The following is a 24697-nucleotide window of genomic DNA, read 5'->3' on the forward strand; positions in this document are numbered from 1 at the left end:
AATGCGGTTTCATCCCATTTTTGCCCTTTTTCTGGATCGTATTAGAACAGTACCCTGTGTAATAGGGTGGTAAGATTTAGCTAACAAGTTAAGCTTGGAGGCATGGGGATGCATGGTTAGCTCAGTTTAATTAGGTTGGTAGTACACAGGTTGTGCATTGTTCATTAATACTAAGAGATATGTTGATTTACACATGCTGCTCCTAAACCTAGCAATGATGCTTTCTACAGAACATCTGGTGCACCAGTCTCCAAAACTTCATGGGCTGTCACGGATGTGCGGGCAGAATTCAACGAACCAAAATCTGTTCTCCCTGTTGCGTAGTCCCGAAACCATGCATATAGGAGTTAAGTATGTTTTTTCTATTTCCCCCACTCTCCCATCTTCCATTCAACAGTTGTAACACCAACCGTCCACAGACCAAAAAAAAAAAAACAGCCACCACCCATCCTCCAGGAAACTCGTTGGCCATCAATGAGACAGCGCTAACTGTAGGCATTTTCTGGCCTCGATGGAGGCGAGCACGCACAGACAGCTGCAAATTTACACCCTAACTTTCCTTCACCGCCCCAACAGTGAATCTCAAACCACACACACCCTGACCTTCCTCACACCCAACCACATGCACACAATTGTTTCTGTTGCATAATTTTTTGCAACCGCATCCACTTGAACCACAGCAAACAGAATTCATTTGCAACACATTCAACAACATTTCTGCAGGTGATCGAACCTGCCCTGCAGAAATTCCTATACCTCCAGGAATAACCCCCCCCCCCCCCCCACCTTGGCTATGAATGTCATGTTCATGTGGGATAATGGAGTTCTTGTGGTGTTTGCTGCCCTGTCAGTGTGTCATTCCACTGATCAACAAAGTTTGGCTATTCAGTCCATACACTGTTAACATATGTTGAATCATGAACATATAAACTGCATTGTTTAAATTCAGTGCTTACAAAGTTTCAAACTTCGCAAGTGTTCTTTCTGCTGAAAGCAGCAAAACACGGGGAAGTGTTGAGAAATCGTGCTGACAAAGACGTGTCTTTGGAGCGCAATAAGAGGATGTCAAATAAGGAACAGCAAACTACAACATGCTGTGTTGTTGTCTGGCACAAATGTGTCACAATGTTGCCCAAAACCAGGGTGGGACCCGTGGGTCTGAATGTAAGGATGCCAGGAACATTCACAGTTTTATTTTATTTTATTTTATTTATTTTTACTGTTGTGAGCAAGAGACAAGCTTGTCTCTGACCTAATTCTGTGAAAACCATCAAAGAATAGGAAACCAACATTCCCAGACCTGGTCAGTCAGAGGATCTGTGAGTTGAACTATGATTGCTGGTGTTCGGTTTATACCCCGTGTCCTTGCTATGGTTGCCAGATGATGATGGTCAAGGTCAAATTTTCAACCCAGTGTTAATATATAGAAAAACGGAAAATTTTATGGAAATGCATTGAGATATTTTATTGATGTGAACTCAATTCTTTAAAAGCTGATGTCTTATTTGCTATCCGCACCTGGTAGTTTGAAATGTGGCGTCACCGTGTTCTCTGAGCAATTTTTGTCCAGTTGTTGTTTGTCTCACATCTTCCGCAGGTAGGCTTTAGGGCGTGTCATTCAAGACCATCGGCTCTTCCATTCTTCACAGTTTAGAAGACCTCCTCCTCCTCCAGTCTGTCTAGTCTGCCCAATTTGTATTTTATAAGCATCTGCGGTATGGTATTGTATGGTATCTCTGTTGCTTTAGTAGTAGTGAGGACATGTGACTGTAAATCAAGTAAACTGAAGTTTTATTGGTAAAAGTGTCTGTGACAATATCAAGTTATTAATTTTATTTCAAAAGTCACTTCATTTTTTCCCCCCCATGGTAGAAGTCATTGGGACTTGTATTGTTAATCAATAAATCAATGTACTGGCTCAAACATGTCATCTGAAAGAACAACAACAACAAAAAAACAGTAGAACACCCCCCCAATCCAAAATATCACATCATACACAACCATGTCTAACTTCACACTCGGTGGGAGTTGGTGTTGGTGTACTGGATTGCGCGCTGGCCCTTTTGACTTTGGTGTCAGGCCACATTTGTCTTGTCCTGTCTGTCAGTGTGACATTTAAACTCTCTTTGGAAGTTTTTCATGTCACCGCTCGTCATTTGTGGCAACCATCCTTATCTGGCCCTTTCCCAGAATGCCATGGGTCACCAATGAGGTCTTAACCCCAAAGCTTTCCTCACTGTCCGTGTCACCATAGCAACTAGATGTTGCCGGGGAATTAGCAAGGACGATGACTGAATCACCTGAGTCTCTGTCTCTGTGGGCCGTTGCCAGGGCAGGACGGGCCGGAGGAGGTGGAGACGTGTGCGCCAGCGGAGGGGTGTCGCACTGAAAAATGGGGCTCAGTTTGATGTTGTCCAACTCTGCAATGACACTTTGGTCCTCATCCTCAGCAGAGTCCCTGCTCTTGTCCTGCTCCTGATCATTGAGGAGAGCAACCAAGAAGTTGATGTACTTCACAGCCAGACGGAGGATTTCGTTCTTGCTGAGCTTCTTGTCGGGAGGGTGCGTGGGAATTAGCTTTCTCAGCTCGGAGAACGCCCCATTGACGTTCTGCTGTCGCCAGCGCTCACGGCTGTTGGTGAAGACGCGGCGGGCAATTTTCTGAGGAGGGCCTGTGAGAGACACACATCATCTGCATAAATGTCCATTCCTTTAATGGTTAGCTCAGAGGTTATGTGATCCCTCCTGCCTGTTTCAAAAACTAATAGAACTAGAAGCACTCTGAGAGCGCAAACCTCCGCCAAGGTCATAGGGTCACTGACGTCACAAGGAATACCCTTTGGCAAAGAGACTTATTCCACGTCGTTTCACGCATCTACCATCATGTTTCAGATTCAGTGGTTAAACTCTTAGATCCTCAGCAAATGTATTTATAAAGAGAAACTGCATGAACTACACAAGTTTTTTTTAATTTTCTAATAAGTTTATTCAGTGAGGAGAAACAAATGCTAAATTATTGTTGTGTCGTAACTTAATTTTTGTTCAGCCTTTGTGACCCATCTTCGTGAAGTTAGATGCAAAAATGTTGAAAATTGGCCCTATCCTGGAATGATAAAGAATCCTTAAAATAATTACTGGATCTGGATCATTACCAAAATTTAATGACTCCTAAGTTAGGCCAAGATACACTCCTGGTAAAAATTTCATTGAAATCCGTTGAGGATTTTTTGAGTAATCCTGCTAACAAACCAACCAACCAACAAACAAACGGACGCCACCGAAAACATAACCTCCTTGGCGCAGATAATTAGGACAGGATTTTATGGAGAGACAGTCTTTGCAGTAGAAAACAGGTGCTCCAGAATGCTTCTTTTCGTCATTCTGTACAGTGAGATATGGTATTTCTCTTCCATTCTAAATTTCAAACACCAAACATTATGTAGAATTTTCAAATGCTGAGAAAGTTATGGTATGAGGAATAAATGGTAGTGAATGTGGGAGCGAGCAGGCAGAACTGACTCCAGGTACAGCTCTGGGTTTCTCTTTTTGCTTTCTCCATTGGTTTTGGCTTCTCAAGGTGAGTATCTGGGCATTTAACCTCGAGGGGTGGGTTTTCTCGTTGAAAACATTGCTGAGCTCAATACAAATACATGTAATTTGGTCACTTTTCAAATGGGTCAGACTTGTCAATAAAGGGGTCAAAAGTTAAAGTTGCTCCAATTTCAGTACAAAATGGTGCAAATTATTGGTTGAAATAAAAGGATTAATAAATGGAATAGTTTTGACTGTGTTGAATGTTTGGTGTTCAAGGTAAAGGTCAAACAAGTTTAACATCTATTGGATTCTATGACATGTGACATATATTGCCCTGTATGTAACATGATAACTAAGCATGACAGATGGTGCAAACTATTCCTTTTTAGAACCCTATTAACCCAAACAATAATTTGCATCATTTTTTTAATGAATTTTAGCAACTTTAACTTTTGACCCCTATACAAACTGAAATTGACCTTTGTCACCATTTTTGCTGTTTTTACCCCATAACTCCAGACCATTCCATCACAGACAGTCCAAGCTATACCTTTTTGGAATTGTTATGATCAGACAAGTAATGTGATATAGTTTTCAGCATGATTGGAGCATTTTTAAAGTTTGACCTCTGTGTAATTCTGGCTAGAGCTACCACCCTGGGATGGCTATTACAACCCCTGGCAAAAAATTATGGAATCACCGGCCTCGGAGGATGTTCATTCAGTTGTTTAATTTTGTAGAAAAAAAGCAGATCACAGACATGACACAAAACTAAAGTAATTTCAAATGGCAACTTTCTGGCTTTAAGAAACACTATAAGAAATCAGGAAAAAAAAAATTGTGGCAGTCAGTAACGGTTACTTTTTTAGACCAAGCAGAGGGAAAAAATATGGACTCACTCAATTCTGAGGCAAAAATTATGGAATCATGAAAAACAAAAGAACACTCCAACACATCACTAGTATTTTGTTGCACCACCTTTGGCTTTTATAACAACTTGCAGTCTCTGAGGCACGGACTTAATGAGTGACAAACAGTACTCTTCATCAATCTGGCTCCAACTTTCTCTGATTGTTGTTGCCAGATCAGCTTTGCAGGTTGCAGCCTTGTCATGGACCATTTTCTTCAACTTCCAGCAAAGATTTTCAATTGGATTAAGATCCGGACTATTTGCAGGCCATGACATTGACCCTATGTGTCTTTTTGCAAGGAATGATTTCACAGTTTTTGCTCTATGGCAAGATGCATTATCATCTTGAAAAATGATTTCATCATCCCCAAACATCCTTTCAATTGATGGGATAAGAAAAGTGTCCAAAATATCAACATAAACTTGTGCATTTATTGATGATGTAATGACAGCCATCTCCCCAGTGCCTTTACCTGACATGCAGCCCCATATCATCAATGAATGTGGAAATTTACATGTTCTCTTCAGGCAGTCATCTTTATAAATCTCATTGGAACGGCACCAAACAAAAGTTCCAGCATCATCACCTTGCCCAATGCAGATTTGAGATTCATCAATGAATATCATTTTCATCCAGTCATCCACAGTCCACGATTGCTTTTCCTTAGCCCATTGTAACCTTGTTTATTCTGTTTAGGTGTTAATGATGGCTTTCGTTTAGCTTTTCTGTATGTAAATCCCATTTCCTTTAGGCGGTTTCTTACAGTTCAGTCATAGACGTTGACTCCAGTTTCCTCCCATTCATTCCTCATTCGTTTTGTTGTGCATTTTTGGATTTTTGAGACATATTGCTTTAAGTTTTCTGTCTTGACGCTTTGATGTCTTCCTTGGTCTACCAGTATGTTTGCCTTTAGCAACCTTCCCATGTTGTTTGTATTTGGTCCAGAGTTTAGACACAGCTGACTGTGAACAACCAACATCTTTTGCAACATTGCGTGATGATTTACCCTCTTTTAAGAGTTTGATAATTCTCTCCTTTGTTTCAATTGACATCTCTCGTGTTGGAGCCATGATTCATGTCAGTATACAGCCCAAGCGCGCTTTCACTGAGCGGACAGTCACGGAAGCATGAATTCTCACCTTCGGATTGGCTACTTTGCTGAAGTGACGTAGCGCAGACCGTGAGAATAATGAGAGCTAAAAATAAACTGTTCAATGAAGTGTACTTTTTGCTTATCCTAAGGAACTTCTGACATTTACAAACATTTGTCGAACCTTAAAGTAAGCTAACGCTAATGCATGTCAGCTGTAAGTGTTTAACTCCTGTAGATGCCTTAAAGTTACTTGGTTAGTTAGCCACACACCTAGCTAAAATGACAAGGTGTGAAGTTTACTAACTTGACATTTTTCAAATTTGAATGTACCTGTTTTTCAGAAAAAAATCTTAAATTCACACATCACTTTTTTCTGATGTCACAGATAGTAAAACTTTTTTTTAAATCAGTTGATCAGACCAAAGAGCTGGCAAAAAAAGTATCACCTCCACCGGCATCCCAAAATCGCCTGCATTACTTATTTACTTTTATAATCTCTATTACGTGTTCTGAACTCTGCCAATATCGTCACTGTTGTCAGACTGAAGGTTTTCCTCCAAGGTTTCGTCTCTCTCCTTGTCATCTAAATAAGGCTGAAAACCATAACGCTGTGTCCTCCACAGCTTACGTTCAGACTGGACTTAAAAAAAAAAAAACAAAAACAGCTCGACCTCCACCATGTTTAAAATTGATTTGGGCTTGAATCAGCAGGTGCCGTTCTTGTGATGACGTAGCAACAATATGGCCGCGGCTGAGGGCTGAAATAAAGCGCAGGCTTCAGACAGCTGCTGTTTATCCTTCACCTGTGCACTTATTGACTTTTATTGTTCAGGATTTTTTTTAAATAGAAACATTTCATAATTTTTAGTGATTATGTGTGCATATTTTTTGGTGTCACCTACACATTAAACCAAGAACGGTGCTGTTATTTCAGTGTGTACCATGAAGTTGACCCACAAATAACCATAAGTCAAGAAAGTGAAAGGTTAGTTTCCAAAGGTCGCAAATTGTGGGAAATCCAAGATGCCAGCCGTAACCACTTTTGCGAAAATGGAAGCACTGTTTTTTTGGGTGGGGGGGGATTCCGCATGTCATAAGCTTTCTCGAAAAATGTATAGTTGACCAAATCTCAAAAAAAAAATGTATGAAATTACACAAGGAACTAATTGATGGCTTGAGATAATTAATAATTATAAAAATATTTTACTTTTCACAATGTAATGTTCTTTTACTTTTCCAGTCTCAAGCCCACTGCTTAACCACCAGACCATCCAGTACAGTCATTGCATATTTGGATAAAAGTTACACAAAGATGTCTAAGAAGGATTCTTATGTATTTATTAATGTGAACAAATTGGTACTTGCACAGAAAACAGTCACTTCTTTTTTTTTCTCATTTTTTAACAATTCTTTCAGTTCTTTTTTGATTAATCTTGTGGTCACATCGGGTATTGACACTGTTGTGTTGAAATGGAATGAACTGGAAATTTGTCACTGCAGCTGCCTTTCCTGTCAATGTTGAAGTACTCATACATAATTAACTACTACTGAAAGGTAATACACAGTCAAAATGATCACCCCTGATGAGATTAGCATTTTAAGACACACGTGAATGTGTATCAGCCAGACAACAATATACAACCGAATGGGAAAGCAAATGGCAGCATGGTGGTTTCCTGGCTGGTCTTGAAATGGAGGCAGGCACGCAACAGCGAGTTGCCCCATTTCATTGGTTGGAGAGCGCTTTGAAATTGGCTCCCGCCTCCTTCTTTGCTACTGTTTAATTTTTACACACTTATTTTCGTTGCATAAAATTCGATTCATAAAGTTTTTTTTATACTGACAAGTAAAGTAGAACAGCAGTAAGTTCCTTCGGCTGCTCCCTTGTTTGCACTCAGGGTCGCCACAGCAAATCCAAGGTGGATCTGCATGTTGAATTGGCACAGGTTTTACACCGGATGCCCTTCTTGACGCAACTCCACATTACATGGAGAAATGTGGCAGAGGTGGGATTTGAACCGGGAACCTTCTGCACTGAACCCAAGCTCACTAACCACTTGGTCACCACCCCTGTGTAAAGTAGAACAGCAAAAAATTGAATAAATGTTCCAACTTCCTGAGTCACATCACTTCAGGCAGATTTTCACTTGAAAGTGACCTGACTTTGTTGCTGTGTGCCTGCCTCCGTTTGCACTTGCGCGGAGGAGGAAGGGACCAGCCAGGTGGTTATTGTTTAACACTGTTGACTAACAATGTGAAGGTCATGGGTTCACTTCTGACACTGTCCTGTGCCTGTGGAGTGCATGTTCTCCCCATGTTTGCGTGGGGTCTCCAAAGATGTGCAGATTAGGTGAAAAGGCTTGAATACTGGTGACTTGTCCAGGGTGCCTCTCGCCCAATAAGCGCTGGGATAGGCTCCAACTATAGTACAATTATTCCACTATGGAATAAGTGGATTTAGAAAATGGATGGAAAGTAAAACTGGAATTAAAGAACACTGGAACGTTTCAAAACATTTGTGGCACCTGTATTGAAACACACTGTTCCAGAGTCCATACCAAAAAGGGAGACATCAGTTGCTGTGCTAAATGGAACCTTCTGTCACCAGATGTTTCGAAACAAATATTTCCATTCAATTTGATTTGCCCTGTGTAGTGATGAAACATGTTAAAACACAAATGAATTAAGTAGGATCGCACTCTTTTCAAATTTTATATTTAAAGGTCCTAGACCGAAGCGGCGGAAATTACATTCCTCCATGGGGTATCTGGGTTTGCACTCAGGGGCAAGGTGAGAAGCTCAAATATCTGGGGGGGGGGGACTTAGAGTAGAGCCACTGCTTCTTCCCATCAAAAGAAGTTGGTTCAGGTATCTGGTGAGGAAGCCCTCTGGTTGTTTCCTTGGGGAGCTCTTCCAGGCACATCCAACTGGGAGCATGCCCCGAGGAAGACCCAGGAGGACACACTGAAGGGATTATACTTCCTCGCTGGCTTGGGAACACCTTGGGATCCCCCAGGAAGAATTTGAGGACTTGGGTTGAGCTGCTTGCTCGACTGCCACCACAACCCGGACAAGTAGCAGAAAATGAATATTTAAATGCCGCAGCATCTGTACATACATAGTTTGCTGTAGTTAGTAAGTCATGAAAGCTAGTTAGCTAGCACAGCTGATGGTCAATAAGTGACCAGTTATATGAAGAGTGTTTTTTATTTTTGAAAGTTATATCTGTCTTAAAACAGTTTCTTCTTCAGTAGGCCAGAACCGTACTATAATGACAGCAGTGTTTGTCTCTCCAGTTGTTCCACTACTGCTCCATGTCCTTTGTCTGATTTCCGTAAATTTATGTGTTTGGTGTCCTGCCTCAGAATTGTCATGAAAGGGTTTGTTTGGGGAAACATCGAGGTAATCGGGGTCAAATGTCAAAATTAAGTTATTCACTCCAATTTGTGCCAAACTTTGCAAACATATTTATGTGGGTTCCTTAATTGCCCAAGTAACATTGCAGTTGCTGAAGTTCAATCAGTAGGTTCAAGTTCATTGGGATCAAAGAATAAAATTTAACTTTCTCACTCTGATTTGCACCACGACTTGACACACATTTGTAGGTAGGTTGCAGAATTGCCAAACAAGGTTAGGTTCGCCAGAAGGCAATCATTGTGGCCAAAGTCACATCTGACCTTCTTGCCCTACTGTACATATGTCCTTTTGCTGATTTCTACCAATCTTAATCTTTCAATAAAGGCAGATCCTGAAATTCCCTTGAAAGAATTCATTTTGGCAAACATCAAGGTCAAAGAATTTGATTTTCAACATGATTTGGACAAAATGTGGCACAAACTTAAGTGGATTCCAGAATTGTCCTGGCAAGGACATCCAGAGGTCAGTCATTTGGGTGAAGGTCAATATCACACTGGGGTCCAATATCACATTGCTGTAGTCTTTATATTGTCTACATACAGGTAGCATGAGTTAGGTTTATAAACTCATAAAACTTGCTTTAATGCTCTTTTCCACCAACAAACTCAGACACTCACATTCTTTGAGTTCCACCTCAAAGTGCGACGAGGGTCTTCTCTTGATCCGACTGCCAGCGATTACAGTGTAGCTTCCTCCTGATGGACCCAGATATGAACTACAGAAACATAGAAGCATAGTGTGACTCAACTACAGGCCGGGATTCAGACTGGTTTGGACCAATGCAGTTGCATCGGTCAGATTTTTTTTACGCATCGTTCGCCATCGGTAAAAAAAACAAACAATTTTGAATAATCCCGAATAGTGCCGAACATGTCCCCGTGGTGAACACAGCTTTGGTTTTCATGTCAAATCAAATCAAATCAAAATCACATCAATTTTATTTCTATAGCGCCAAATCACAACAAACAGTTGCCCCAAGGCGCTTTATATTGTAAGGCAAAAGCCATACAATAATTACAGAAAAACCCCAACGGTCAAAACGACCCCCTATGAGCAAGCACTTGGCGACAGTGGGAAGGAAAAACTCCCATTTAACAGGAAGAAACCTCCAGCAGAACCAGGATCAGGGAGGGGTAGTCTTCTGCTGGGACTGGTTGGGGCTGAGGGAGAGAACCAGGAAAAAGACATGCTGTGGAAGAAAGCAGAGATCAATCACTAATGATTAAATGCAGAGTGGTGCATACAGAGCAAAAAGAGAAAGAAACACTCAATGCATCATGGGAACCCCCCCAGCAGTCTAAGTCTATAGCAGCATAACTAAGGGATGGTTCAGGGTCACCTGATCCAGCCCTAACTATAAGCTTTAGCAAAAAGGAAAGTTTTAAGCCTAATCTTAAAAGTAGAGAGGGTGTCTGTCTCCCTGATCCGAATTGGGAGCTGGTTCCACAGGAGAGGAGCCTGAAAGCTGAAGGCTCTGCCTCCCATTCTACTCTTAAAAACTTCAAGTAAGCCTTCAGTCTGAGAGCGAAGCGCTCTATTGGGGTGATATGGTACTATCACCCCAATAGTCAATGGTCAACCTATAGTCCGTAAATTATACAGATTTTTCAGTGTTTCAGAGTCATACGGACGTACAAATAAAGTCGGATATTCAGGGTTTGGTCTGCAGCGGGTCTGTAATCAACCGTTTCTGCAGCGCGACTCCACTTTGAAGCAGTGAACCATTGAAGCAATGCTTCGATCCAATGGCTCGTGGCTCTTTGATTCGCTGCTCTTCAGAAGCGGCAAATCCACTTCTTAACCTCACTCACAGCCATTAAAATACCACGAGTCACTTTTGTGTGTATTAAAGTCACTAACTGGGACTCTTGTCTTGTTGCGTCCAGTCGGAATGAATAACTTCAAAACGAATCGCCGCCTTAAATAAAATGACACCTCTTTCCAAACGTTGTAATACAGACAAGAAACGACAATTGACTAAAACGTTTTTTCCTCCCAAAATGAAACGTGCTGTATTTCTTTACAAATTACATCCTGAAGTGAAGCACAGCAGCTGTAAGAGCTCAGCTCAGATATATGGAAAGATATTTATGCCAATAATGTCTGAAAGGAAATGCTTTTGACAAAAACTACAGATTTAGTTTATTCCTATTTATGTTCAGAGATCAAGGATCCACCATGTAGAGTTTATTATGTCCAAAGTTTAAGGATCCAGTGACCAATTTCATATTTATGTTCAATTTCAATTCAATTTAAATTTAATCGGCTTATAAAGTGCCAAATCACAACAAAATCTAAATATACTAAAACAAATACATCACAGTTGTACAGTTGTGATATGTGTACAATTGTGATGTATTTGTTTTAGTATATCATGGACATGATGAATATTGTTACCTGCTGGACTGTTTCTAATTTTGTTTGGTATCAATGGAAAATATATTATTATTAAGAATACATGCAGTCATTTTTATTTTATTTTATTTTTTTTGGTAGGGGTGGTGGTCAAGTGGTTAATGCACTTGGTTTCAATGCGGAAGGTTCCCGGATCGAATCCCACCCCTACCACATTTCTCCATGTAATGTAGAGTTGCGTCAGGAAGGGCATCTGGCATAAAATTTGTGCCAATTCAACATGCAGATCCACCTTGGATTTGCTGTAGCGACCCTGAGTACAAAACAAGGGAGCAGCCGAAGGGACTTACTATATGCAGTCATATTTTTATTGATTTTATCAATTGAAAAAAAAAAATATAGATTCAGGTATAATTGAAAGATTTTGGCAATAAATTTGATCCTGTTTACAGCCAATTTTTGTTATAGTGGTTTTTTTTGGGACATCATATTTATACAAATAAGTGTTCACTATGGTCCATGAAGTATAATAAATATATTAAAAGAGGTGTGACAGTGTATGTTACACATGAATAAAAAAAAAAGAAGATTATTGAATAACAAGACGCGTACGATTTTTATTTTATCATTGGGCAAAAATGCATCTGTCAGATTTTCACTCTGGATCCAGCCCTGTCAACTGCACAAATACAACCCCTGGCAGTTATGATAGAATCACCGGCCTCGGAGGATGTTCATTCAGTTGTTTAATTTTGTAGAAAAAAAGCAGATCACAGACATGACACAAAACTAAAGTCATTTCAAATGGCAACTTTCTGGCTTTAAGAAACACTATAAGAAATCAGGAAAAATAATTGTGGCAGTCAGTAACGGTTACTTTTTTAGACCAAGCAGAAGGAAAAAAATATGGACTCACTCAATTCTGAGGAATAAATTATGGAATCACTCTGTAAATTTTCATCCCCAAAACTAACACCTGCAACAAATCAGATCTGCTCGTTAGTCTGCATCTAAAAAGGAGTGATCACACCTTGGAGAGCTGTTGCACCAAGTGGACTGACATGACTCATGGCTCCAACACGAGAGATGTCAATTGAAACAAAGGAGAGGATTATCAAACTCTTAAAAGAGGGTAAATCATCACGCAATGTTGCAAAAGATGTCAGCTGTGTCTAAACTCTGGACCAAATACAAACAACATGGGAAGGTTGTTAAAGGCAAACATACTGGTAGACCAAGGAAGACATCAAAGTGTCAAGACAGAAAACTTTAAGCAATATGTCTCAAAAATTGTATTATTGTATGGTCTTGCCTTGCAATATAAAGCGCCTTGGGGCAACTGTTTGTTGTGATTTGGCGCTATATAAATAAAATTGATTGAATTGATTGATTGAAAAATCAAAAATGCTCAACAAAACAAATGAGGAACGAATGGGAGGAACCTGGAGTCAACGTCTGTGACCGAACTGTAAGAAACCGCCTAAAGGAAATGGGATTTACATACAGAAAAGCTAAACAAAAGCCATCATTAACACCTAAACAGAAAAAAACAAGGTTAAACGGGCTAAGGAAAAGCAATCGTGAACTGTGGATGACTGGATGAAAGTCATATTCAGTGATGAATCTCGAATTTGCATTGGGCAAGGTGATGATGCTGGAACTTTTGTTTGGTGCCGTTTCAATGAGATTTATAAAGATGACTGCCTGAAGAGAACATGTAAATTTCCACAGTCATTGATGATATGGGGCTGCATGTCAGGTAAAGGCACTGGGAAGATGGCTGTCATTACATCATCAATAAATGCACAAGTTTATGTTGATATTTTGGACACTTTTCTTATCCCATCAATTGAAAGGATGTTTGGGGATGATGAAATCATTTTTCAAGATGATAATGCATCTTGCCATAGAGCAAAAACTGTGAAAACATTCCTTGCAAAAAGACACATAGGGTCAATGTCATGGCCTGCAAATAGTCCGGATCTTAATCCAATTGAAAATCTTTGGTGGAAGTTGAAGAAAATGGTCCATGACAAGGCTCCAACCTGCAAAACTGATCTGGCAACAGCAATCAGAGAAAGTTGGAGCCAGATTGATGAAGAGTACTGTTTGTCATTAAGTCCATGCCTCAGAGACTGCAAGCTGTTATAAAAGCCAGAGGTGGTGCAACAAAATACTAGTGATGTGTTGGAGCGTTCTTTTGTTTTTCATGATTCCATAATTTTTTCCTCAGAATTGAGTGATTCCATATTTTTTTCCCTCTGCTTGGTCTAAAAAAGTAACCGTTACTGACTGCCACAATTTTTTTTCCTGATTTCTTATAGTGTTTCTTAAAGCCAGAAAGTTGCCATTTGAAATTACTTTAGTTTTGTGTCATGTCTGTGATCTGCTTTTTTTTTTCTTACAAAATTAAACAACTGAATGAACATCCTCCGAGGCCGGTGATTCCATAATTTTCACCAGGTGTTGTAGATGCCCCAGGAGATAAAATAGTGCCAAATGATGAATACTTTAATTTGCTTTCGCTAGTAAAGAACTCAAATGTACAGAAATCTTGGTAAGGTCGGCTATAGAGTGATTATGCTGCAGGCATTGAGTGGGCATGCAGAGGTCTAGGACATACTCATTAAGCCTGGTTCGACTGAACAGATCAATGCTTCCTGCTCCAAATAGACCAAAGAAAAGAGGAGAGAGAATTCATTCTCAGGTCTCCATAACAGATGGAGCCATAGGTATGCAACTCATGATGAGTAACAATGTTCTGAGGCATAAATTTAGCATGGAAAATATCAGATTATTTTCTAACGGCACACATCCTGCTGTCAATTTCACATGAAGCAACCAGGCGTGTAGTTGCTATTAATCACAGCAGGATGTCAAGAAATTTCAGTGGTTGAGGTTGTACATTGAACAGAAACTTGGCATTTTTATTACTAAAGGATCAGTAACATCCGATCACACCAGGAAGTGTGTGTGTGTGTGTGTGTGTGTGTGTGTGTGTGTGTGTGTGTGTGTGTGTGTGTGTGTGTGTGTGTGTGTGTGTGTGCGTGTGCGTGTGCGAGTGTGAGTGAGAGAGAGACATAATTCAAAGTGCTTTACAATATTAAAACTCAAAAATAAATAAAATAAATTTACACAGCAAATAATCAGCAAAGTGACAAAATTCCACCTCCTTATTAAACATAATGTAAGATAAGTTTAAATATGAAAATACCTCTGTCAATATGCAATTGGTCAATATGCAATTTTTCTTTGACATATAATGCCCAAAAATAGCGTAATGATATTATGATATATATGATATTATCTCAATAATGTCAATCAATGAAAATATTTGCTGATGATATTATTATTATTAAATGGGCTGCATTTTATATAGCGCTTTTCCATCTCAGCCAGAAGCTTGGTGCACTTTACAATGATGCCTCACATTCATGCACACATGATGTCAGGGTTCTGTCATGCAAGGTGCTCAACTCCACACTGGGAGCAACTGGGAGATTACTGTAAGGACCTTGCCTAAGGGTAGGGAGGGGTGTTATTTAAAAAAAAAATTGGAAATCTATAAATGTTTGCATGGAATATGGAAATATACACGGAATAAACCATAGCAGGATAAATTTTAGGTCATTTGGTTCCAAAAACCCATATGGATGGAGCCAGTGAAGATATTGGGTTCAAAAATCACCAAAAATGTCAACGAAAATGTCATATCTTGAGAACCGCTGCACCTAGAGACTTGAAATTTGGCTCCAAATGTTGCTTGGCCCAAAGTTTATATTCAACTTCTATAGTAACAATAAGCCCATCTGGTGTTTTTTAAGCGTAATTGACAAAATACCTAATTTCAGTACATATGTTAAATCTAAGTAGACTTTATTTCAGGAACATCAGTTGAGTATAATCATCACATGTAAATGACACGGCCACAATGAACTAATTATAAGCAACAGAGTGGTTTTCTACATCAACAGCACATATACGACACACGTGTTTCTTGAAATTTTCAAATGCTCCGTCCATATGGGTTTTTGGAACCAAATGACCCAATCATCATCTTTCATTGGTGTTGTCAGGAGTAATGTTACTACATTCACTTGTGCAGTGCACCCAAAGCATAGTTTACATTATCTTTGATCTATTGTATCATGAAAATTCAGTAAGGTATATCTTCTATTATACATTCCAATTCTAAGGTAGAACTCTATTAGTGTATGCTAAAGTATATCTAAAAAAAAAAGAGTAGAGCCACTTAGCCACTTATGTCCAAGAAGAGCTAAAGCTACTGGCTAATATTACTCTTAGGCCTTTTCTCAACAAAAATATCAAGAAACAAGAATTTTTGTTGGTGATAAATAGTAAAAATTATTATTATACACAATGTAACAGTTTAATTACTAATTTGCATTACTGTGGTGTTACCTGATGAACACACACCAGCAAATATCTTAAAATTTACTCACAAACAAGGTTAACAGGCTCATTTACAAACCAGGTATGTGCTGATGAACTAACCTAACATGGCCATTGAAGTGATATGGTCAAAGTAGTTACCCAGTGTGGTGGTTAGCCTGCCAATAAACTCAGTTAAATGAAGGAAAGGCTTTTGTACTATCCAGTCTTGAGTTTGTACTTTAGCAGAGCAATTTTTTAAAATAAAACTATATAATGTGGCATGACTACAATAATAACAATAATAATAGTAATTGTTGTTGTTGGTAGCACCTTTAGGGTTTTCTATCTTCTTAAATTTGTTGAATTGTAAAATGTCCTCAAGTGTTTCTAAAGGTGCGGTCAGATAAACTTATTATTTTGTGTTTAACTATTGGCTTTTAATTTAATACTGTATTTAAGGTTATGCTGTTGACTTTTGCTGTAATTATGGTGGTTTTTAAATAGATGTGAATTATTGTTACTATTTATTATTGTTACCATAATTAAAATAATTGGCTAACACAGTCAACAATATCAGATAATGGCTAAATTAAAATTAACTGTCTGACCTGGTGAAGAAAGGATGTGAAGGGAGGTACTGGTGAGGCACAAGGGGCCCTGGGGACACAGCTGAGGACCCTCCAGGACCTCCCAGAAGTCCCGGACCAGCCACAGATAAACAGGTCAGCTGAGTGCGGCGAAGATCCCCATGTGGTCCATGCAGGAAGTTGGGGATTGGGTGGAGTGCAGTCAGCGGGGTGCTGGGAAGTGGGAGAAGGGGTTTGCTGTGACCAAGGCTGATGACTGGAATGTCTGGAGGAAGAGGGGAGGATGATGAGGATGAGGAAAAATATGTGGTGGAGTTTGGGGGTGGGAGTGGACCCGGCGAGGTCTTGGGTTGCGCAGGAAGGAGCGGAGGCGGGGAGGAAAGTGCTGAGGTCATGGTGGCTGTCTGCCCTTTTAGCTTCTCCTCTGTCTCCATGACAATGGGCTCAGGTGCAGCGGCTGTATCCACACTGTGATTGGTTAATTCTGTCCTTGTGGAAGTGGTGCACTGGCTCAAACTGGCAGCAGGACCATCCATGTGCCCCTCGTGCACTGTGTTGCTAGCAGCTTGTGGGCTGCTGTTGGCGCTTGAAGTCTGGCTATGGGCGGGGCTCTGCCGCTCCACGGGACCACAGGAGGGAGGTGAGGATGAGGAAGATGAGGGACGTGGTATGTCAGGTGGAGACCCGGGTAGGCCGGTGGACTTCAGCTTCTCCATCATGGTGGTGAAGGGAGGGAGGGAAACACTTTAAATGTTAAAGTGTGTGCACGCTGTGAGTATGTGTGTAACTCACATGCTCAAAACATCTGCAGGTCTGAACCTCTCTCACAGACGAACCTGATAATGTTTTAGTTTTATCTTGCAGATTATGCAGTTATTTTTCCTCCTGCTAACCTCAACAGTGTGTCCAGACTACTGTACGTGATTCAGTAGACTTCTTGTCTTAATAACCATAATCTCAGAGTGTGACCGAGCAAATATGGGATCCAGTCGCTGAACTGAAGCCTAATTCTGTGGGGTATTCCCCCGGAGCAGCGTGAGGCCAAAATGGCTCTTGCAGTCTTTCTTTTTCTTACAACGCATCCTGAGGAGTAGATTCCCGCTACTGAATGAGTCAGTCTCTCCTAAAATCCTTCTAAGCCTTCAGAATGACCACGTGAGATAACACCGGATTGACAACAACTCTGTTGAACAAAAGAAAAACATGCAAAATCGAAATTAGGTGGATTTAATAAAATTAGTTACGTCACAATGTGCTTGAAATTCAAGTTGCAAGCTTGTGTGTATTACTGAAAACATTCACGTCGAAAATACATGTTAAATATGAAGTACAGCTTTGTCATAGTGTTTCATTTTTCTATTTTACTCTGTTCTTCATCTTGTGCAATAGTAATTGTTCCTGTTTTGTATTTTCTAGTAGTCATAGCTTTATTTTGGATGGTTCTGTCTTTCACAGTGACAGTGTTTATCGTTTAGTGTTTGCTTTCATTTTCAGTGTTCTCGCACTTAATGTGATGTATGTAAATATGCTGATGAGAGAAACTACAGAGTTAAATGAATATTTTTGTATTAAAAGAGTGGTAATTTGTTACAAATAAATGTGTGAACATGAAGCTAAACAATAGCAACACTGCTGTTACTGATTTGTATTATTGCTCCTGTGGCACTTTATGTATGCACATGAAAAAAACTTTACATTTTTTATTTAAAAGAATATATTTGTCCAATGCATGTTTTTATGTCCTTAATCAAAATGGAAAATATATCACATGTTTAACATGAACCAGAGATTATATTTTTTGTAAATGATCATAAAAAATGTAATCACATTTGTATAACATTTTTTGAAAGAAGTCTTTCCAATCAGCTTGGATAAATTGACACTCGTTTGTATCTATGGTACTGAACAAAACTCTTAAATGCCCTCCTGCATTGTTTTTTGTTTTTGTTTTATATATATATATATATAAATTTGTATACCAGTGAGAGACCAAATTTAACTTTTCCAAATGTTGAATTTCAGAAAACTCGGTTAATTTATTACATAAAAAAAAAATAAATACTTGAAGAAAAATTTGAGAATTTTCTTCAAGAAAGTAAAAGCCCTTTTTCACCATAATGAAAATGTGATTGCATTGTAGGTTTATGGGTTAATGACAGAATAATAATTGATTAATGAATTGATCAGCATGTGCAACAATGTTAGTTCAAATGCAGTAATTCCATTTTTGAGGTAATTATAGTTTTTCGTCTTTTAATTACAAATTGATATTTACAAGCTTTTTTTTTACAGGATCTTTTTTTTTTTTTTTTTGCACACTAATACATCTATTCATGTTAACCTTCAAATTACTGTCATAAATATCTGAGAATCACAAATATGGTGTCAATATTTTTAAGACAAAACCCAAAACCTTGTGATGGATCTAAAAGTAGTACTAAAATAAAAACATAATCAAATACTCACATGCACATTATGGCGTGCAGTGTGGCCGGTCTGTCTGTCTGTCACGCTGAATCAGTCAAGCGATCTATGAACACACATGTTGTCTCCTCAGCGATTAATGTCCTCCTCTTCCTCAGATTGCTCTCTCTCTCTCTCTCTCTCCCCCCTGCAGGCTGTCAAAGGATTCCAGCCTGTCAGTGTTCGTCAGTCTCCACAAACTCTCTGACACTAATCAAACATTCCTGATGCTCCCAAGAATGTTGTCTAAATACCAAATATAAAAATGCAGAGTCCAAACCTGAGCCCGGGAGATGGTCAGAGTGTTCATGTTTGTTGTTATGAAGTTGTTCCTTTGAAGAAAGTGGCGTCATCCTCACCTCTGTCACTGTGTCACTGCCATCTCTGACTCTCAAGCCAAGAAGACACAATGCTGTCGTCGGCTGCCAGTCGGAGAGACCCGGCACTGGCAAATGTGAGGCGGCAGAGGGACAGAACAAGAGAGGGAGAGAGCAGACCATGTTGCAAGGAGAGTTTTCCGCTCCCTGCTGGACAAGAGGATGTGCTCATACAATGTGGTGGCTGCTGATAAGAGCCTCAAAAGCTGCCTGTGGCCTGCAGATAAGGAACTGCCACCCCCCCAATGTACACTACACACACACACACACATACGTGCAGGTCCAGACACACTTCACACTCCCAGACTGGTCAGTCCCAGACAGAAGCTGTGAAGGGACTTGAACTTGCAAGTGCACAAATTCTCATGTGAAATATTTGGTAATTTTTTTTTTTTTTTTTTTTTTACATTCTGGTGACAAGTATTTGAACAAATTGTGTGCAGTTTTTGTTTTTTTAGCAGGCCAAGCTTCAGAATTTTCTGTTTCAGCACACCTGTGTTGCTGATGACCAACAAACTGTCACAGTGGTAACTTTCCTCTCCAAGAGCTCCCAAACTTCCTTCCTAAACCGATCCCTCGGTCATTCTGTCTTCATAGTCTCTTGTTCGCTCTCTCTCTCTCTCTCTCTCTCTTTCAACTTCAGGGTCAACACCTCTCTTACATTCTCTGTCACTTCCTTCTTAGACAGAATGAAACACAAGCTTTTAAAAAGGCTTTACGGTGCTGTGACCTTCAAGGTCCTGGGAAAGAAAGGCCATTGCTGAGCAAATGGTCATCATCATCATCATTGAATAACCCCCACCCGCCTGTTTAAAAAAAAATGAAATGTCAGAGATCAGACGATGTCATTGGCCTGTGACACTCTTTTGCGTCTGGCAGCTGTGTTTCCACTTGATCACACCCTGTGTGCCAGAATAACGTTGCAGTGGCACCGCTGTGCCTGCAGATGCTGCACAAATTTGCTTGCAGCACCTAAAACGCGACACAAGGGACAGAGAGAAAGCCTTTGGGATTACTTTCTCACAAACGTGTGGGTTTATCAGAACAATTTTACAGCTTCACCTGTGTCACTTGTTCACATGATGACATAAAGTGAAATAAAGGGGGATAAATGAAAAAGGCATTAAAAAAAAAAGGCTGATCTATAGCTGTAAGTGACAAGTCAGTTTTTATCAAGCAGTAGTCTCTGGCTGTGAAAAATTAAGGCAATGTGGAAGTGCCACAACCAGCAGTTCTTTGAATGGCCACTTGGCTCCAAAAACAACTCCATCCCAGTAGATCAACCTGTTAAAATGTCGTTTTTCAGCAAAAATAAACATGTTTACAGCCTGATACATAAAGCAGTTTTGGTCTCTACTGCTACTTAATCATTCATGGCTGGTGTAAAGGGAGGGAATTTACTTTTAACTAATTTGTTTAAATCAAATCAAATAAATTTTATTTATATAGCGCCAAATCACAACAAACAGTTGCCCCAAGGTGCTTTATATTGTAAGGCAAAAGCCATACAATAATTACAGAAAAACCCCAACGGTCAAAACGACCCCCTGTGAGCAAGCACTTGGCGACAGTGGGAAGGAAAAACTCCTTTTTAACAGGAAGAAACCTCCAGCAGAACCAGGCTCAGGGAGGGGCAGTCTTCTGCTGGGACTGGTTGGGGCTGAGGGAGAGAACCAGGAAAAAGACATGCTGTGGAGGGGAGCAGAGATCAATCACTAATGATTAAATGCAGAGTGGTGCATACAGAGCAAAAAGAGAAAGAAACACTCAGTGCATCATGGGAACCCCCCAGCAGTCTAAGTCTATAGCAGCATAACTAAGGGATGGTTCAAGGTCACCTGATCCAGCCCTAATTATAAACTTTAGCAAAAAGGAAGTTTTAAGCCTAATCTTAAAAGTAGAGAGGGTGTCTGTCTCCCTGATCCGAATTGGGAGCTGGTTCCACAGGAGAGGAGCCTGAAAGCTGAAGGCTCTGCCTCCCATTCTACTCTTACAAACCCTAGGAACTACAAGTAAGCCTGCAGTCTGAGAGCGAAGCGCTCTATTGGGATTATATGGTACTATGAGGTCCCTAAGATAAGATGGGACCTGATTATTCAAAATCGAAATATGTTCTTAAAAATGTTCTTAAAAAATGTTTAAGAACATTTAAGTCATGAAGTTATGAATAATTAGAGTTGCACTTGCCAGGAGTGACCGTTAGTGTGCTACGTCTCAGGCCCCACTGCTGTGGACTCGACTGTGTTTGTTATTTATGAGCATTTTATGACAAATACCTCATATTATAGCTTTCTGTGCAAATAATTTCCCTAATGAACCATCTAAGAAGTTTGTGCAGCAGTATTGCTATTTAGCATTATTTAATTTGCATGTTAGTGTTGTTAACACTAATTAGCAAGTATCAATAGGTTTTGTTGGGAAAGTGTAATGACACGGACCCACAACAGGGGGCGTAAATGAACGGACAATGGAATGAGCCAAAAGATAACAACTTTACTGTTGTGAATGTGCACAACGAAATACAGACAATTACAGAATTTGAAATCAGTCAATGTATAAAGGTGACGTGTGGGCAGGCTCGAGGATAGAAGACGTCTGTCCAGAGAAATGCTGGGTCCCACACGATTTCCACTGCCAACGGGTCTGAAGTACACCAGAGCTGCCAAGTCCTGAGTCCCCAGATAACCACCGTCTCCAGCTGTCAGACCTGGTACTGCTGGCAAGAAGCAGAAATAGTTAGGCACACCTAGTAACACAGTCAGCAAACGTCCTCTCCTTTCGGTAGGTGGGAAACAACACCTCCACCTCCTGATCACAATTATATGCAGTGTCTGTGTGAGTTACTTATCCGGTGAGGAGCGAAATCCATCGTCTCCTCCACAGTTCCACCGACTCAGCCTCCAGCTGCGGATAAACTCTACGTACGCCTGCAAACAATCTCAAATCAAATCAAATCAAATCAATTTTATTTATATAGCGCCAAATCACAACAAACAGTTGCCCCAAGGCGCTTTATATTGTAAGGCAAAGCCATACAATAATTACGGAAAAACCCCAACGGTCAAAGCGACCCCCTGTGAGCAAGCACTTGGCGACAGTGGGAAGGAAAAACTCCCTTTTAACAGGAAGAAACCTCCAGCAGAACCAGGCTCAGGGAGGGGCAGTCTTCTGCTGGGACTGGTTGGGGCTGAGGGAGAGAATCAGGAAAAAGACATGCTGTGGAGGGGAGCAGAGATCAATCACTAATGATTAAATGCAGAGTGGTGCATACAGAGCAAAAAGAGAAAGAAACACTCAGTGCATCATGGGAACCCCCCAGTAGTCTAACTCTATAGCAGCATAACTAAGGGATGGTTCAGGGTCACCTGATCCAGCCCTAACTATAAGCTTTAGCAAAAAGGAAAGTTTTAAGCCTAATCTTAAAAGTAGAGAGGGTGTCTGTCTCCCTGATCCGAATTGGGAGCTGGTTCCAGAGGAGAGGAGCCTGAAAGCTGAAGGCTCTGCCTCCCATTCTACTCTTAAAAACCTTAGGAACTACAAGTAAGCCTGCAGTCTGAGAGCGAAGCGCTCTAATGGGGTGATATGGTACTATGAGGATGAGAATAACACGTATACGTTGTAATACTGAATTACGGCTGAGAGTTTACCTTGTAAGTAGACGATTTCTCGGCAGGGAGGTGGAGTTGCTGTCCGGCTTTTAATGTGGATGGTGATGAGTGACAGCTGGTGATGAGGTGGTGATGATTGATTGCTGTCACTCCCGGCTGCTCCTGTGAGGTGGCTGCGCCCTCTCGTGCCTGAAGCCCGCACTTCAGGCAGGGCGCCCTCTGGTGGTGGGCCAGCAGTACCTCCTCTTCAGCGGCCCACACAACAGGACCCCCCCTCAACGGGCACCTCCTGGCGTCCGACCAGGCTTGTCCGGATGACGCGTGTAGAAGTCGGCCAGGAGGGCCGGGTCCAGGATGAAGCTCCTCTTCACCCAGGAGCGCTCTTCGGGTCCATAACCCTCCCAGTCCACCAGATACTGGAACCCCCGGCCCCGTCGACGAACGTCCAAGAGCCTGCGCACCGTCCATGCAGGCTCTCCGTCGATGATCCATGTAGGAGGCGACGCCAGTCCGGGGGTCCAGAGTGGTGAGGTATGGTAGGGCTTGATGCGGGACACGTGGAATACTGGATGAATCCACAGTGAAGCAGGAAGTTGCAGCTTCACTGCGGCCGGACTGACTTTAAGGATTTTGTAGGGTCCAATGAAACGGTCCTTAAGTTTCTGAGATTCCACGTGGAGTGGGATGTCCTTCGTAGATAACCAAACCTCCTGCCCGGGCTGGTATGCAGGGGCCGGGGAACGCCGGCGGTCCGCATGGGCCTTGGCCCTCGTCCGGGCTTTGAGCAGGGCAGAGCGGGCAGTGCGCCACACCTGACGGCACCTCCTCAGGTGGACCTGGACTGAGGGCACGCTGACCTCTCCCTCCGTGAGCGGAAACAATGGGGGCTGGTACCCCAAACATACCTCGAATGGGGAGAGGCCGGTGGCAGATGAGATTTGGCTGTTGTGAGCGTACTCGATCCAGGCCAGATGGTTGCTCCAGGCCATCGGGTGCGCGGAGGTCACGCAGCGGATGGCCTGCTCCAGCTCCTGGTTCGCCCGCTCTGCCTGTCTGTTTGTCTGGGGATGGTACCTGGATGAGAGGCTTACGGTGGCCCCAGTTCCCTACAGAAACTCCTCCAGAGTTGCGAGGAGAACTGGGGACCAAGGTCGGAGATGATGTCTGAAGACGTACAACATGGTGGACCAGGAGGTCTGCTGTCTCCTGGGCCGTTGGGAGCTTTGGGAGGGCAACAAAGTGGGCCGCCTTGGAGAACCAGTCCACTATCGTGAGGATGGTAGTCATGCCCTGGGACGGCGGGAGGCCCGTGACGAAGACCAGGCCGATGTGGGACCAGGGGCGATGAGGCACCGGTAGCGGCTGGAGGAGTCCTTGTGTCTTCTGGTGATCAGCCTTGCCCCTGGTGCAGGTGGTACAGGCCTGGACGTATTCCCGGACGTCGGCCTCCATGGATGCCCACCGGAAGCGCTGCCGGACCACTGCCACGGTTCTTCACACCCCTGGGTGACAGGAGAGCTTGGAACCATGACAGAAGTCCAGGACTGCGGCTCTGGCCTCTGGTGGGATGTACAGTTTGTTCTTAGGGCCAGTCCCCGGGTCCGGGTTCCATGCCAGGGCCTCCCGGATGGTCTTCTCCACGTCCCAGGTGAGGGTGGCCACGATAGTGGACTCAGGGATGATGGTTTCCGGTGGATCTGACAGCTCGGTTTTGATTTCCTCTTTGTGTACCTGGGACAAGGCGTCAGATCGTTGATTCTTGGTCCCGGGGCAGCAGGTGATCTGGAAGTCAAAACGCCTGAAGAACAGTGACCAGCGGGCTTGCCTGGGGTTCAGCCGCTTGGCGGTCCGGATGTACTCCAGGTTCCGATGGTCCGTGAAAACTGTAAATGGTACCGCAGCTCCCTCTAACAGGTGTCTCCACTCCTCAAGAGCCTCTTTCACCACTAGGAGTTCC

At 41.8% G+C, this 24697-nt stretch overlaps 1 protein-coding gene across 3 annotated transcripts; it reads right to left on the minus strand.

Annotated features, from left to right (window-relative positions):
* Positions 1 to 2133: 2133 nt before the first annotated feature.
* On the minus strand, positions 2134 to 19246 carry lyl1 (LYL1 basic helix-loop-helix family member). Of its 3 annotated transcripts, XM_034188319.1 has the most exons (5): positions 19036 to 19246; positions 18759 to 18910; positions 16314 to 17475; positions 9573 to 9670; positions 2134 to 2672 (listed from the first exon to the last, which is right to left on the minus strand). In XM_034188319.1, the coding sequence occupies exons 3-5, from the start codon at positions 17009 to 17011 to the stop codon at positions 2143 to 2145; spliced, it is 1326 nt and encodes a 441-aa protein (XP_034044210.1). In that variant the 5' UTR covers positions 17012 to 17475; positions 18759 to 18910; positions 19036 to 19246; the 3' UTR covers positions 2134 to 2142. The 3 variants fall into 3 exon arrangements, with proteins under 3 accessions (XP_034044210.1, XP_034044207.1, XP_034044208.1); XM_034188316.1 differs by having other exon boundaries at positions 18759 to 19246; XM_034188317.1 differs by having other exon boundaries at positions 16314 to 17473; positions 18755 to 19246.
* Between the last annotated feature and the right edge of the window lie 5451 nt (positions 19247 to 24697).

The sequence above is a fragment of the Thalassophryne amazonica genome, chromosome 15 (assembly GCF_902500255.1).
Source record: "Thalassophryne amazonica chromosome 15, fThaAma1.1, whole genome shotgun sequence".
In the NCBI taxonomy this organism is placed as follows: domain Eukaryota; kingdom Metazoa; phylum Chordata; class Actinopteri; order Batrachoidiformes; family Batrachoididae; genus Thalassophryne; species Thalassophryne amazonica.